This window comes from Doryrhamphus excisus, chromosome 12 (genome assembly GCF_030265055.1).
Source record: "Doryrhamphus excisus isolate RoL2022-K1 chromosome 12, RoL_Dexc_1.0, whole genome shotgun sequence".
In the NCBI taxonomy this organism is placed as follows: Eukaryota; Metazoa; Chordata; class Actinopteri; order Syngnathiformes; family Syngnathidae; genus Doryrhamphus; species Doryrhamphus excisus.
In genome coordinates this window covers 9,832,240-9,845,499 of record NC_080477.1, presented here as the reverse complement: position 1 = coordinate 9,845,499, position 13,260 = coordinate 9,832,240, and the positions used below count along the sequence as shown (strand labels likewise).

The 13,260-nt window shown below is 42.2% G+C and overlaps 1 protein-coding gene across 3 annotated transcripts in view; it reads right to left on the bottom strand.

Annotated features, from left to right (window-relative positions):
- The window catches only part of cdkl5 (cyclin dependent kinase like 5), a 41,867-nt gene that overhangs the window by 3,934 nt on the left and 24,673 nt on the right, over window positions 1–13,260 (bottom strand). For 2 of the 3 annotated variants that reach the window (XM_058088727.1, XM_058088729.1), the window contains 14 exons: window positions 12,960–13,019; window positions 12,704–12,794; window positions 10,814–10,916; window positions 8,606–8,692; window positions 8,168–8,248; window positions 6,215–6,390; window positions 5,005–5,843; window positions 3,339–3,679; window positions 3,152–3,253; window positions 2,935–3,040; window positions 2,256–2,391; window positions 1,265–1,370; window positions 757–918; window positions 289–507 (listed from right to left, as the gene is read on the bottom strand). In XM_058088727.1, the coding sequence (XP_057944710.1) occupies window positions 289–507; window positions 757–918; window positions 1,265–1,370; window positions 2,256–2,391; window positions 2,935–3,040; window positions 3,152–3,253; window positions 3,339–3,679; window positions 5,005–5,843; window positions 6,215–6,390; window positions 8,168–8,248; window positions 8,606–8,692; window positions 10,814–10,916; window positions 12,704–12,794; window positions 12,960–13,019 (2,609 nt within the window). The remainder of the gene's footprint in view (window positions 1–288; window positions 508–756; window positions 919–1,264; window positions 1,371–2,255; window positions 2,392–2,934; window positions 3,041–3,151; window positions 3,254–3,338; window positions 3,680–5,004; window positions 5,844–6,214; window positions 6,391–8,167; window positions 8,249–8,605; window positions 8,693–10,813; window positions 10,917–12,703; window positions 12,795–12,959; window positions 13,020–13,260) is intronic. The other variant, XM_058088728.1, reaches the window with a different exon arrangement.

Genomic DNA, 13,260 nt, shown 5'->3' with positions numbered 1-13,260 from the left:
ATTAAATCAATAACATCAATATCAGTTTTTTAAATATGACTATATCAGTCCAGTACACAGGTCTCTGCACTGGCTTACTGTAGCTCAGAGGTTAGACTTTAAAAGAGCTCTGCTTGTGTTCAAGTCTTTTCATGCTCTCACGACAAAGTATATCTCTAACATATGAGAGCTACAAAACCATCTCAAGCTCTGAGAGGATCAGGTAGCGGCCTCCCGTGGGGGCCGAGAGTCAGAGTTCACTTTAAAATAAAGGGGACAACATGCAAACTAATAAAGTGAACAATATACCTGCGAGTGTGAGTCTACGGCTTTGTCTGGTGGCCAGTCGTTCACTCGCTCCCTTCCTCTTTCTCTCTCTCGGTCTCTCTCTCGGTCTCTATCCCGGTCCCGGCTCTGCTCCCTTTCCCGATCCCTATCTCGGGATCGCTCTCGGTTTTTCCGACGGCTTCCGTGGTGAGATGACGACTTGGAGCTCCTCTGCAAGGACAAATGTTCTTGTGCAGGTGCCTTTGAGAAGCAGAATTTATTGTTCGTTATACTCAATTTGGCCAAAGTTCTGAAATATAATAATAATTCTGAAATATAATCTCAAATGTTGATAGAATGTGTTTAACTGCTGCATTGGTTTAAAGAGAGGTTTATAATGCGTTTACATTAAAGGATGCTGATGATGGCTAATATCAGTTTTCACAGAAAAAAATGCAGCACAAGATCAACATTACGAAAGGTTGTAGAGTAGAATCTGGAATGGATTACTGTAGCTGAAGGGTAGGGTGGGGGAGGCTGCTGTTGCACCATCGGCGAGGGCACGGCAGGTAGGACTTTGACAGCCGAGTTGTGCTTGAGGCTGTTCTTGGAGCTAAAGAGGGGAAAAAGACTTTTCTTTATGCTTGGGTTCCTGCCGTCCGCCATGTCTGTCTGTGGAGCAGAAAAGACACAACTTCAACCACACAGCCTCAACTGGGATATCCTGCAGAAGATAACCAGGAGCAGTTAAGTGCCACTTTGTATGTATGTTTGTGTTGCAGATTGATTTGCCATTTGCTTTGGAGTGGTTTGCGGACTACAGTTGTACAAGTTACAGCTTGAATCATGAATTTTAAACAATTCTTCTGCATTGAAACATTGCATTGCATCACAACACATGACAACATTGTCAAATATGTAATTAACATGGATTTATATTGGTTTCATCAGGTGTCGGGGTAACAATTTAGTATGTTGCCAGCAAATAAAAGGGTCACGTCCAAATAAATGTTCTTACTATTTGTGTCTTCTTCTTTTTCTTTTTGATAGCTCGGAAGAAGCCTTGTTTTTCCTTCTCTTTGACCGGCTCTGGAGGATTCATCACCATTGCTTCTGCAGCAGTCCTACAAAGGAAATGTTATTTATCACCCATGTTTGTAATAGCAAAATTCCATGGTAATCCAGCTCAGAGCATAAGAAACGGGGGAAACACCAAAATAGCCTCTGATCGGTACAATAAATTTAGCTAATTTTGTTATTAATAACAATGATATTTTCCTTATTCCATGCTCATTCTATGATTTGATTTGGTCATTTGATTCTAGTCATTTGGAAATTACACCATTTTCCTCACTTGCCCCTTCCAAACTGTCCAAAAGTACAAGTGTACCATGCAAGTATTCATTTCACAATATGTTTGTTTTTGTGGTTGTAGTTGCAGTGGTGGTATAGAAATGATAATACTCATTCATTTTCTACCGCTTTTTCCTCACGAGGATCGCGGGGGTGCTGGAGCCGATCCCAGCTGTCTTTGAGCGAGAGGCGGGGTACACACTGGACTGGTCACCAGCCAATCAAACAACCATTCACACTCACATTCATACCTATGGACAATTTGGGGTCGGCAATTAACCTAGCATGTTTTTGGAATGTGGGAGGAAACCGGAGTACCCCACGCATGCACGGGGAGAACATGCAAACGAGGTGGCCGAGGGTGGAATTGAACCCTGGCCTCCTAGCTGTGAGGTCTGCACGCTAACCACTCGACCGCTGTGCCGCTGAAATATTATATAATATATAATATTTTCAAACCAAATTCAGTAACCAAACAACATATAACAACTTCTCAGTGCTTTCTAAAGGCAGGATATTTCATGTAGTTATTATACTAGATCTCATTCCATCGTGCAGGTCTACCGAATGTTGTGGTCAGTTTACTGTTGAATCGAACATTTCTCGGACTTGAAAGACCTCAGAGTTCTTTCAGAATGCTCAAAAAAAGTTCTCACCAATCAAAGGCAGTCTGGCGTTTGGAGTGGTTGGCCATGGAAACAGGGTTGCTAGGGACAACGGGTACCACTGGTCCTCGACCCTGCCCAACACCCTCATGGAAAGACGAGGAGTTATCTGGTCTTGGGGAAGGTACTGACAAAAAACATGAAATAGTTAATATTGACATATACAGAATAATGATTAAGGTAGGTACATTTTTAAAGGACATAAAATAATAATATTAATATTGACGTATACGTCATTAAACTTAAACCTAAAGGCAACAATCATATTTTTTTAAACTGACTACAGTCGCCCAACCATTGAGGCACTTTTTTCCAGCCACTGTCTCTCTGTCATGGCAGCATCTCTCCAGGTGTGTGGGAGTGACAGAAAGAAAAGCTCAGGCTCATTTGGGAGAAGTCATTTAGTGCCACCTGCCAGTTTGCGTGTATAAATCACTTGTCCTCAAACATATAAGACGAAAAGTCTTTTTCAGAATCTTTTTTTTTTTAGGGAGAAAATATATTTTTAGCTCAGCACTCAAGTATGAAAAACAGAATTCCCTTTTTGAAATCTACTCAACGTTTCCTAAACAAAGCATTTGGGTTGTTTAAAAACTCTGTTTCAGGGGACTGCAGGAGTCCCCTGAAAATACTCCAAATATTTATGTTTGAGTCTTTGCCAGGTGGTTACCTCTGTAAAAGCTACCAACTCTACGAGGCATAGACTCAGTGAAGATCATCCGGTTCTCCTTGGAGGACACTCCATCCTCCCCATGAGTGTCATGATACATGCCCACCTAGCAAACACAAAGTCACAAAAATAGACACAAAACAATACAACAAAGAGTGCACTAATCCAACTGTTTGCACTTTTACCAGTGACTTTTTGAGGAAAGGAGAAATCAAACCTCGTTTTTAGGGCGTTGTGTGTGAAAAGCAGCAGTGTTGTCCCTTGTAGAGTCCTTGATGGGGGCGCAAGGGTGACTCATGTCTTTAGGGGATTGCTCGCTCTGTTGCGAAGATGGACACATGGCGGTCAAAGCACCGTAAATCAACGTTACCAACCCCAGCACCACAGACAGCGCCTGCACTAACCCTGCTCATGCCATCAGTGCAGTCCTCCCTCGAGGAGCTCACAGAGTGCCCAGTGAGGGTGGTCCGGTGCTGAAGCTGTGGGGAAAGGAGCTGCAGACTACTGGCCCGTGTCGGAATCGCTTGTCCTGGTGGGGGCAGGCCTGTCATCCCGGATTCTACACCATGAGGCCGGTGGCGCTCTCTCCTCACATACATGGAGTGACGTTGAGGCCGTTGCTGAGAGGAGAAGGGGGACGTATAACCCAGGCCGTAATGGTAGGATTCGTGTGGGGAGGGAAGAGTATGAGTGGAGGGCATCCCTGCACCTCCTGGATCTAAGAGCTCTGGAGCCTTGGCCTCGTCTGTTGATGAGAGTAATGGTAATGGTTTTATATCATTTGAACATGCATCAGATTACAATTGAGTGCATCCCATAATAAGTTCACAGTTCCACATGTCCAAAAGGAGTAGGAATAAGCAAAGCTTATTAAATCCTACCCCTCCATCTGGTACTTTTACAATCAGTAACTGTTACATTTGTTCACTTCCTGCTTTCCATAATACAGTTTAAGGTTTTTTTTGTTTTTTTTATAATAATGTACCTCGTACCGAAGTACAATGTGATATGACCATCCAATGACATAATGTGTACCATAGTAAGTGTCAATATAGTGATATATATAGCACATCATGACTGGTTCAAGACTCTTCATCCTTGTATTTAGCAAACATCAACTGCTTGTATTGTTTCTTGAATTGGCTCATCGTTGTGCATTGTTTGATTTCCTTACTCAATCCATTCCATAGTTTGATTTCACATACTGAAATGCTATGGCTTTTTAACGTCGTCCTAGCATATAAGTGTTTCAAATGTAGTTCTTCCCTGAGATCATATTTCTCCTCTCTTGTAGAGAAGTATTGGATGACATTTTTAGGTAATTGATTGTTTTTAGCCTTATGCATTATTTTAGCTGTTTGAAGATTAACTATATCAGCAAGTTGAAGTATTTGTGATTTTAGAAATAAGGAGTTAGTATGTTCTCTGTAGGCGGCAGAGGACGTGGTTCGCATGTTAGCCACAGGAAGACCTGGGTTCGAAACTCCGCTTGGGCATCTCTGTGTGGAGTTTGCATGTTCTCCCCGTGCATGCGTGGGTTTTCTCCGGGTACTCCGGTTTCCTCCCACATTCCAAAAACATGCTAGGTTAATTGGTGACTCCAAATTGTGAGTGAATGTGAGTGTGAATGGTTGTTTGTCTATATGTGCCCTGTGATTGGCTAGTGACCAGTCCAGGGTGTACGCCGCCTCTTGCCCGAAGGCAGCTGGGATAGGCTCCAGCATACCCCCTCAACACTAATGAGGATAAGTGGCATAGAAAGTAGATGGAAATGAAATACAGTGCCCCTTTTAAATTTAGCTAGCTGTTTTCTGTTGGAGTGTGTTTGTCTGATCCTGCACAGCGGAGTGGGTCTGGAGGTGAGCCGTGGGTGGAATGCATGAAAACAGACCGTTTTCGTGGGAAGAAACACGAAATCCAAGAAATACAGCTGAATAGGTGCAGATGCTGGAAGATCTAGATAGCTTTCTGTGCTGGTTATTGTGTGTAGTTGCTCTATAGAAGTCCACAACTCAATACAAAGGGCGGAAAAATGAGCACAATAGGTTCCCTTTAACATGTTCCACCTACCTGGAGCCATAGATTTATGTCTGGATTTGTGTCTGGAGGACGAGTCGAGCGTGCTGCTCTCCATGCGGACGTTTCCACTGCTACGGGAGGCGGGGCTATGCCCGGAGCGATCGCTGTGGCGTGTTGAGGGGCTGCCAGGAGGCCCCGGTACCACTGAAGAGGTGTTCAGGTCGAGACAGCTTGTAGGGAAGAAACGGGCGCCGGGTCCAACCGTTGCTGTCGTGTTGGAGTTTGGGTCGTCATGGTGAAGTCGGCCATCGCTAAGGTTCCCTACAGATTTGGCATCACTAAGAGCGCTATGGCTCTTGGACAGGCTCAGATAAGAGGCCGAACTCTTGGACGAGGACGACATGGATCCATGGGCAGAGTCGGCCATGCTGTGGGAGTGTCTGCCATGTTGTTTCTCTCCTCCTGACTGTAAGGTATTGGTCTTGTTCTCCAGGAAGGTGTGGCGTCCAACTTGTTGCTGCTGCTGCTGCTGTTGAGAGCGAGAAGTACCAGGTGGCTTTCCGAGGCCATATTTAGGTCCGTGTCCCTGTTCTGACACCTTAGGAGAAGGTACCAAGTTGAAATCAAACTCTGTTTTATTTTTGGCTTCTTTTGGACTGAGGAGGTGTGGCAGGTTGTTATTGGCCAGATCTTTGCAGGATGAGGCAGAGCGATTGAGGGTCTGGGACAGGTACTGACTTTTGGGGTGAAGTGTTGGACTCAAACTGGACTGGGGTTTGTTACCATTTAGAAAACTCTCGTTGCCAAGGTGATGGAGGTCTCCATGACGTGGGAGGCTTGAACATTCTTTGCTGTTGGAACGACGTTGGCTTGAGGTCTTACTGTGACTCCTGCGGGACACACACACACAAAGATCAGTTTGTTTACATCACTACTTGGCCAATGGAGGGGCAGCAGAAGTGCAACGCAGTTATTTTGACCCCATCATTCACTCATTCATTATTGTTACTGGACATATTTTGATGCCCACTAGCTCTGGAGGAAAAACACTGTCTGTCTTTACAATACAGTCAATCACAGTTTTTATGACAGATGCTCTTCCGGATGCAGCCCTCCCATTTATCAGGGCTTGCGACCAGCACTGGGTGTTGGGGCACTGGTCGGAATTTGAACCTTTGCCGTGTGCACAAAAAGCATGTACCATTCCACCACCAGTGCTAGTACAACGATATAAGAATCCGATACAATTTGTTACTGAGACCTTGTAGGGACTGTGTTTTCTCCATGATGGTGTGTTTTCCTCTTGGAGGAGCGTGAAGGGTTGGGCGAGGCCACCGAGGACCTCTCTCTCTCCACCTGCCTCAGAGGCTGGAAGGCTGGATGGTTCAAACTCTGCTCAGTCAAATAGCGTTCAGTCGGATTGAGAAGCAGCAGATTCTGATGGGGAAAAATATGCATTATTCAAAGTGGAAGGAGAGCATGTTCTACCGAAATGACACAATACGGAAGATTGGGCCAATAAGAAAAAGACAGGATGAGATTTTAACATTAAAACATATATAGGGTGGCACGGCAGTCGAGTGGTTAGTGCGCAGACCTCACAGCTAGGAGACCAGGGTTCAATTCCACCCTCAGCCATCTCTGTGTGGAGTTTGCATGTTCTCCTTGTGCACGCGTGGGTTTTCTCCGGGTACTCCGGTTTCCTCCCACATTCCAAAAACATGCTAGGTTAATTGGCGACTCCAAATTGTCCATAGGTATGAATGTGAGTGTGAATGGTTGTTTGTCTATATGTGCCCTGTGATTGGCTGGCGACCAGTCCAGGGTGTACCCCGCCTCTCGCCCCCAAGACAGCTGGGATAGGGTCCACCACATATATATGACAATATATTTAAATCTGCTAATTTAATTGAGACTCCGTTTTCATTTATTGTGTAAATAACCCATTTAATACCAAATATGTATTTATATGTCTTTTATGTTTTTTTGTGTAAAATGCACAACGGCGTGATGACACAACTGCACACTAAGAGATGTTACTTTGGCATGCAAAAACACAGCCGACAGCAAGGAGGAAGAGGAAGCGCATGCAGGTCTCACACACAGTTTAGTTCCAGAGGTGAAAATGGTAAATAGTTAATGGTGTTATATTTGAGAATATTAAAAATGGTTTTGTTGTTTCGATATTTCAGATATCACAAAAGCAAAACACTTGTTTGAGTGAAAGTTATGCTTGAAATATCTCTTATCAAAAAGCTGTTTTTCCTCCCTTTTCTTGTTGGGAATTGATATTTCCCAGAAACCTACCTAAGTTAGAAACAAACAAATTATTTTTTGTCTGATGAAAGACAAAATTCTAATGTTTCTTTTGGTAGGTTCCATGTTTATATAGACAGAACACAACAACATTGTGTGTACATTGAAAAGTCCGTCAAAATTGTCTAAAATGAAGTCTTTTGAAATACGGCTGGGGTTGAATGAGTTAATTAACAAATGTATTATTGCCCCAGGCTTATTGTCCATGAGATATTCTTTTTCTGAAAGAGAAATCTTGTCACATTTTAAACTAGTGATATCTTTTGACACCCCTATTGATGTACCAAACAGGAAGACAAGAGGTTAATGTACAATTCACACTCACAAGACACAAAACTACTGTAGGTACGACATTTACATTAAAAATTGTGCCTTTAAATATATAGCATTGCTCGTTATAAAGAGCCATTGTTGAGATGATGGCAGCTGATTCATTAGTAAGTATCCTATCAGGGTGAGCTGAACATCCCTGGGAATCTTATCCATCGTATCCGGGGTTTGGTCCTGGGATTAACTGAGTTGTGTGGAGTCGCTCACTCAAAGCCATTTGGGATAGGCTCACCCAAATGTACAAATGGGGTTGCTATGATATACTATATACTGGCATATATTGAAGCATTAACCAGCGTATAGTCCTCCAATGACTCTTGTAACGTCCAATGGAAATTCCCGGGGGCATTGCAATTCCCAACTGAAGAATACTAGTCGTGTATCAAAAAATCAGTCCAATGCAGTCTATTTCTAAACCTAAACTACAACCCCATTGTTAAATTAAACAAACTTTTTCAATCAAATTGATTCTGTTTTTAAAGGCAGAATTTTTGATACAGCCCTTGCATTGGCTCTAATTAGGCATGCTGATGCATATCTTATAGGACAATATCAATGATAATTTTACCTTCATAAGATCCAACATCAAACCACTTAAAATGCCTTGGTACCTTCTCTCCAGTGTCTGAGGATGCGTAACTGAGGGAAACTGAGACACATATTGAACATTAAACCTTGACAATGATTTGGATTATGTTTCTTTCCTGAGTGTAAAAAAAAAACAAAAAACAAATTCTCCATCACTGTGACACAAACAAGGACAATCCGCTGTACATACACAGTCATTCGTACAAGGCCTTGTGGGACATTTTCTCCTGCTGTTTGTTATCCTGAGCACTAAAGATCTTTCTCATGAGTCATAGCGGTGAGGATAAGGGAAAGTGAGTGAGTAGGAGAGAGAGAGATGGCCAGAGAGAGAGAGAGAGAGAAGGAGACTTAGATAAATACACTTTAAAAGAGAAGAGGAAGAAAGGGAGTATGAATGATATATATAAAAAAGATGTACCCTGATTCCATGAAAACGAGGGTTGTTGTAGAAGAGTTTCATCTGCTCTGCAGGAAGCGGACCCAGGACCTTCTGAATAGTGAATAGCTGCAGACATGGAGAAAGAGACTTGTTGGTATTAATATAGCATAGATGGATAGATGGTGTGGAACTTGCAGGAATGAAAAATTGTTGCAAATGGTAAAAAATGCAGCCAAAGCATGCACCCATAATTTTTTTTTATGCTGCTGCTCTTGGTTATTAAACTCATTTTAAATTCAGATCTACACATTAAAGCGACTATATGTAGAAAGTTCTTCCAGCTGCCTAGAGCAGTGATTCCCAACCACTGTGCTGTGGCACATTAGTGTGCTGTGAGAGATCAATTCCACTTATTGTACTTGGTAGGAAAATTATGATATATTTATGAGAAATCTTTGTAATCTTCATCTATCTATGCCAGTGATTTGTAGTGACAGGCTAAGGTACATCCTTCACATACTAACTGTTATTGTGGTATATATACTTTTTGTGACATTTTTATTTGGTGGTGTTCTGCAATAATATTTTTTTTAATGTAAAATATGTGCCTTGGGAAACAAAGGCCTAGAATGTGTCCGCATTCAAAACTAACATTATATCCCACCTCTTTCTGCTTTGATTGCATAAACGTAATGCACACGCAGGCTAGTTATGTTTGTTGTCAGGTAATGATAGCAATTTGGCAATGTTTGGCTGCTAATGTTAGTTATCATTTTCATGTTTTGTAACAAAAACATGAATGTAAATTGTTCATCATCTCTCTGAGGCTGCTTGTGTGTGTGTGTGTGTGTGTGTGTGTGTGTGTGTGAACTACAGACATGGCTGATTGAAAACTCAACATAATTTCTATGCAGTATAATTCCATTCATTCATATTCTATCGCTTTTCCTCACGAGGGTCGCAGGGGGTGCTGGAGCCTATCCCAGCTGTCTTCATGCGAGAGGCAGGGTACACCCTGGACTGGTCGCCAGCCAATCACAGGGCACATATAGACAAACAACCATTCACACTCACATTCATACCTATGGACAATTTGGAGTCGCCAATTAACCTAGCATGTTTTTGGAATGTGGGAGGAAACCGGAGTACCCGGAGAAAACCCACGCATGCACAAGGAGAACATGCAAACTCCACATAGAGATGGCCGAGGGTGGAAATGAACCCTGGTCTCCTAGCTGTGAGGTCTGCGCGCTAACCACTCGACCGCCGTGCCGCCCCCGTGTTGTAACATCAAAAATTAAAACAAAAATATTTTATAACGAACTCTGACCTCAAGTCAAAGTTCATGTGTGCGTACGCGTCCGCTCACCGTTTTTCTGATATAGTGCAGCGGTGATGAGGAGTTAACTTACTCGTGCAGTTTAGCCCCCAAAAACATGGCAGAAAAGCGAAAAAGGACTTACATTTTCCACAGTGATTGGGAGGAAGAATTTTTCTTGACGTACGTATTTTGAAGAAAAATGTATGTGTCTTATTTGCGGGACGACTGTTGCAATACCAAAGCGGCACAATATGGAGAGACACTTCAAAACTTGTCACGAAAGCTTCAATGCGAGCTACCCACCCGGCAGCGCATTAAGGACGGAAAAGGCCCATTTGTTAAAGGCAGCTTTGGACAAACAAAGGACTTTTTTCACTAGGCAGGTGAAAAAAATCACAGAAAGGTGTTCCCTCTGACTTTCAAATATGTGAGCACATAAAAAATATGTTTTTGTTACCATTATCGTGGAAAATAATTAGTTTAATTAATAATTAATATTTTTTTATTATATATAATAATATATATAATATATATATATATATATATATATATATATATATATATATAATATATATATATATAATATAATAAAATATAATAATAATTAATAATTTAATTAATTAATTACTATGTGAGCAGTCGCTTCGCATAGTGTTACTACTACTATTCCTTTTGTTCTGATTATTAAAAAGTGATCCGTGCAGTTTTGTCATTTTGGAAGTTCACCGCAAACAGGTCATGTAACCCTTCATACTATCCGTGCTCACAAAGTAGCACTCGGCCTCAAAAAGGTTGGTGACCGCCTGTTCTAACCTAATAAAAAGACAATTATGGGAACTACATTCAGTTCATAGACTGAAATGAGATTTATTTAAGAGGATTTTCCAAAAACACATGGATGGCTGAGTTGAATGTGTCACACCAACCTGATCGATCTCACTTTCCCCTGGAAACAAGGGCTGTCCATCACTCAACTCCCCGAGGATGCACCCCACTGACCACATGTCCACTGCTTTGCCATACGGAGCCCTGACATGAGAAGAAAATGCGCCACGTCATTAACAGCACATTATGACCTCATACACAAAATGAAGGCGATGGTGCTGAAAATGAAGAGGAGCGCGTAAAGAATAGTGTGACGGTAATGGCGCTGTTGTTGTTGTTGCTGGTGCAGTAAAAAAGGGAGATGGTGTGCTACTGAAGGCGATGGTCATAAAGCAAATTGTCATTTGTGAGGGAGTGGAGATGAGGAGTGTGGTGAGAAATGGTGAGCGATCTGGCAGCATCCAAGCAGAGGTGGTGTTGGAGGGAGAGAAGATTTGAGGGGGCGGCTTTCAAACGCCGTCTCAATAAATGTTCCAGGGTATTTTTTTACTAAATCAGGCAAGCTCACTGAGCCTGCATTGACTTCAGCTGTTTTGGAGCTAGACTGCATGGACGGTCATTGCAACAAACAGTTTTAATTAAATACAACAGACTGAGGCTGCAAACACATCACGAATACGATGTTCTTGATCTTGATACTTTAATATCAATACTGTTAATAAGGAACAAAGATAAAGCCCATTGCAGGGCACATACAAACAAGCATTCACACTCACAATTTAAACTCTCTAATTAATGAACCACAGTGAGAGCCATTATCCACAAATGGTAAAAAAACATGTAACAGTGATGAACTTTGAGTGGCCGATCAAGCATATTGACCCCAAGAGCACAGCAACGACTCATCCAAGACGTCACAAAAGATCCCACAACAACATCCAAAGAACTGCACACCTCACTTAAGCCCTCTCATGCATTCTCTCCTCCCTGTCACTTGGTGGGAGGGACAGAGGTGCGGGTGTGCCTAGCTGCGCCGTTCATGAAATTAGCAAAGTGTGCTGGACACATCCCGTTGGTTCTCATAGGCACGGTGCAGGGGAGCTGCACCACATCTGCGCCTGGTATATGAAAATCGAGCCCTTGAAGAAATCACGGGCAAATATTGGCATTCATTCATTTACCCATTTTCACATTTTTGTGGTATGCATTATACAGTACATAAGTAATTCATAATTATTTGATACATAGTTGTAATACTAATAACTCATTACTTGGCGGTCTTTACATACTTGGAATCATTCATTCACGAGGGTCGCGGGGGTGCTGGAGCCTATCCCAGCTGAGAGGCGGGGTACACCCTGGACTGGTCGCCAGCCAATCACAGGGCACATATAGACAAACAACCATTCACACTCACATTCATACCTATGGACAATTTGGAGTCGCCAATTAACCTAGCATGTTTTTGGAATGTGGGAGGAAACCGGAGTACCCGGAGAAAACCCACGCATGCACAGGGAGAACAAGCCAACTCCACACAGAGATTGCTAAGGGTGGAATTGAACTCGGGTCTCCTAGCTGTGAGGCCTGTGCGCTAACCACTTGTCCGGCGTGTATTGACAATTGAAATTTGGTTTGGTTGTTGACAGATGAATGTACATTTTTTGACTGCCACTACTACCAATTCTCTCCTAGAATAAATTCATGGAAATTGTGATTTGTAAATTAGCTATTTTTTAAAGATACATAGCCAAAACATTGGGCACCCTTGCACAGTCTAATGAGACCCAAAACAAGTCTTGCACCAAGATAATAATGCATAGTGTTGAGTCAGTTTCCATTGGTTTAACAATATTGCTGAGGTTGTAACTTGCCTATAACATCGCTGCCCCTCTTATGCAGCCCCCCAAGTCCCCTCCCAACAAAATATACAATTGTTTAATAAGGCACATATTAAATCATTATGGATTCCATCCATATACTGTACTTACCCCAACAGAAGCTCAGGTGAGCGGTACCACCTTGTGGCCACGTACTCAGTATAGTTGGCATCAGTTCCTTCTGACAGGTTACGTGCAAAACCTGACACAAAGCAAGAGAAGTTACAATCAGTGGCGCCAGGGGGGTGTGCATGTCAGAGAAAAAAAAAGTATAAATCAACACTCATATGGGCAAGAATATAGTAACATCCATAAATCTAGCGATGCCATATGCCATTCTAAAAAGACTTCCACATTAAAGACTCACCAAAGTCACATAGCTTGAGAACATCATCAGAGCTGATGAGCAGGTTCTCTGGTTTGATATCTGGAGTGGGCAATCCAAACACAAATATGTATATATCTCATCAGTGCCACAATGACTGTGAATCATTACAATAAGGCATCAAAATCGACAATTCATATTCATCATTTATGCTCACATGTACAATGTGATACAAAAGTGGTCAGTTATGTTAAAATGTGTACACTGAAATTGTTTGTTTAGATTTGTTACCACGCTTCAGATTCAGATTACACATAAATTGCTCCATTACTCAGACAAAATG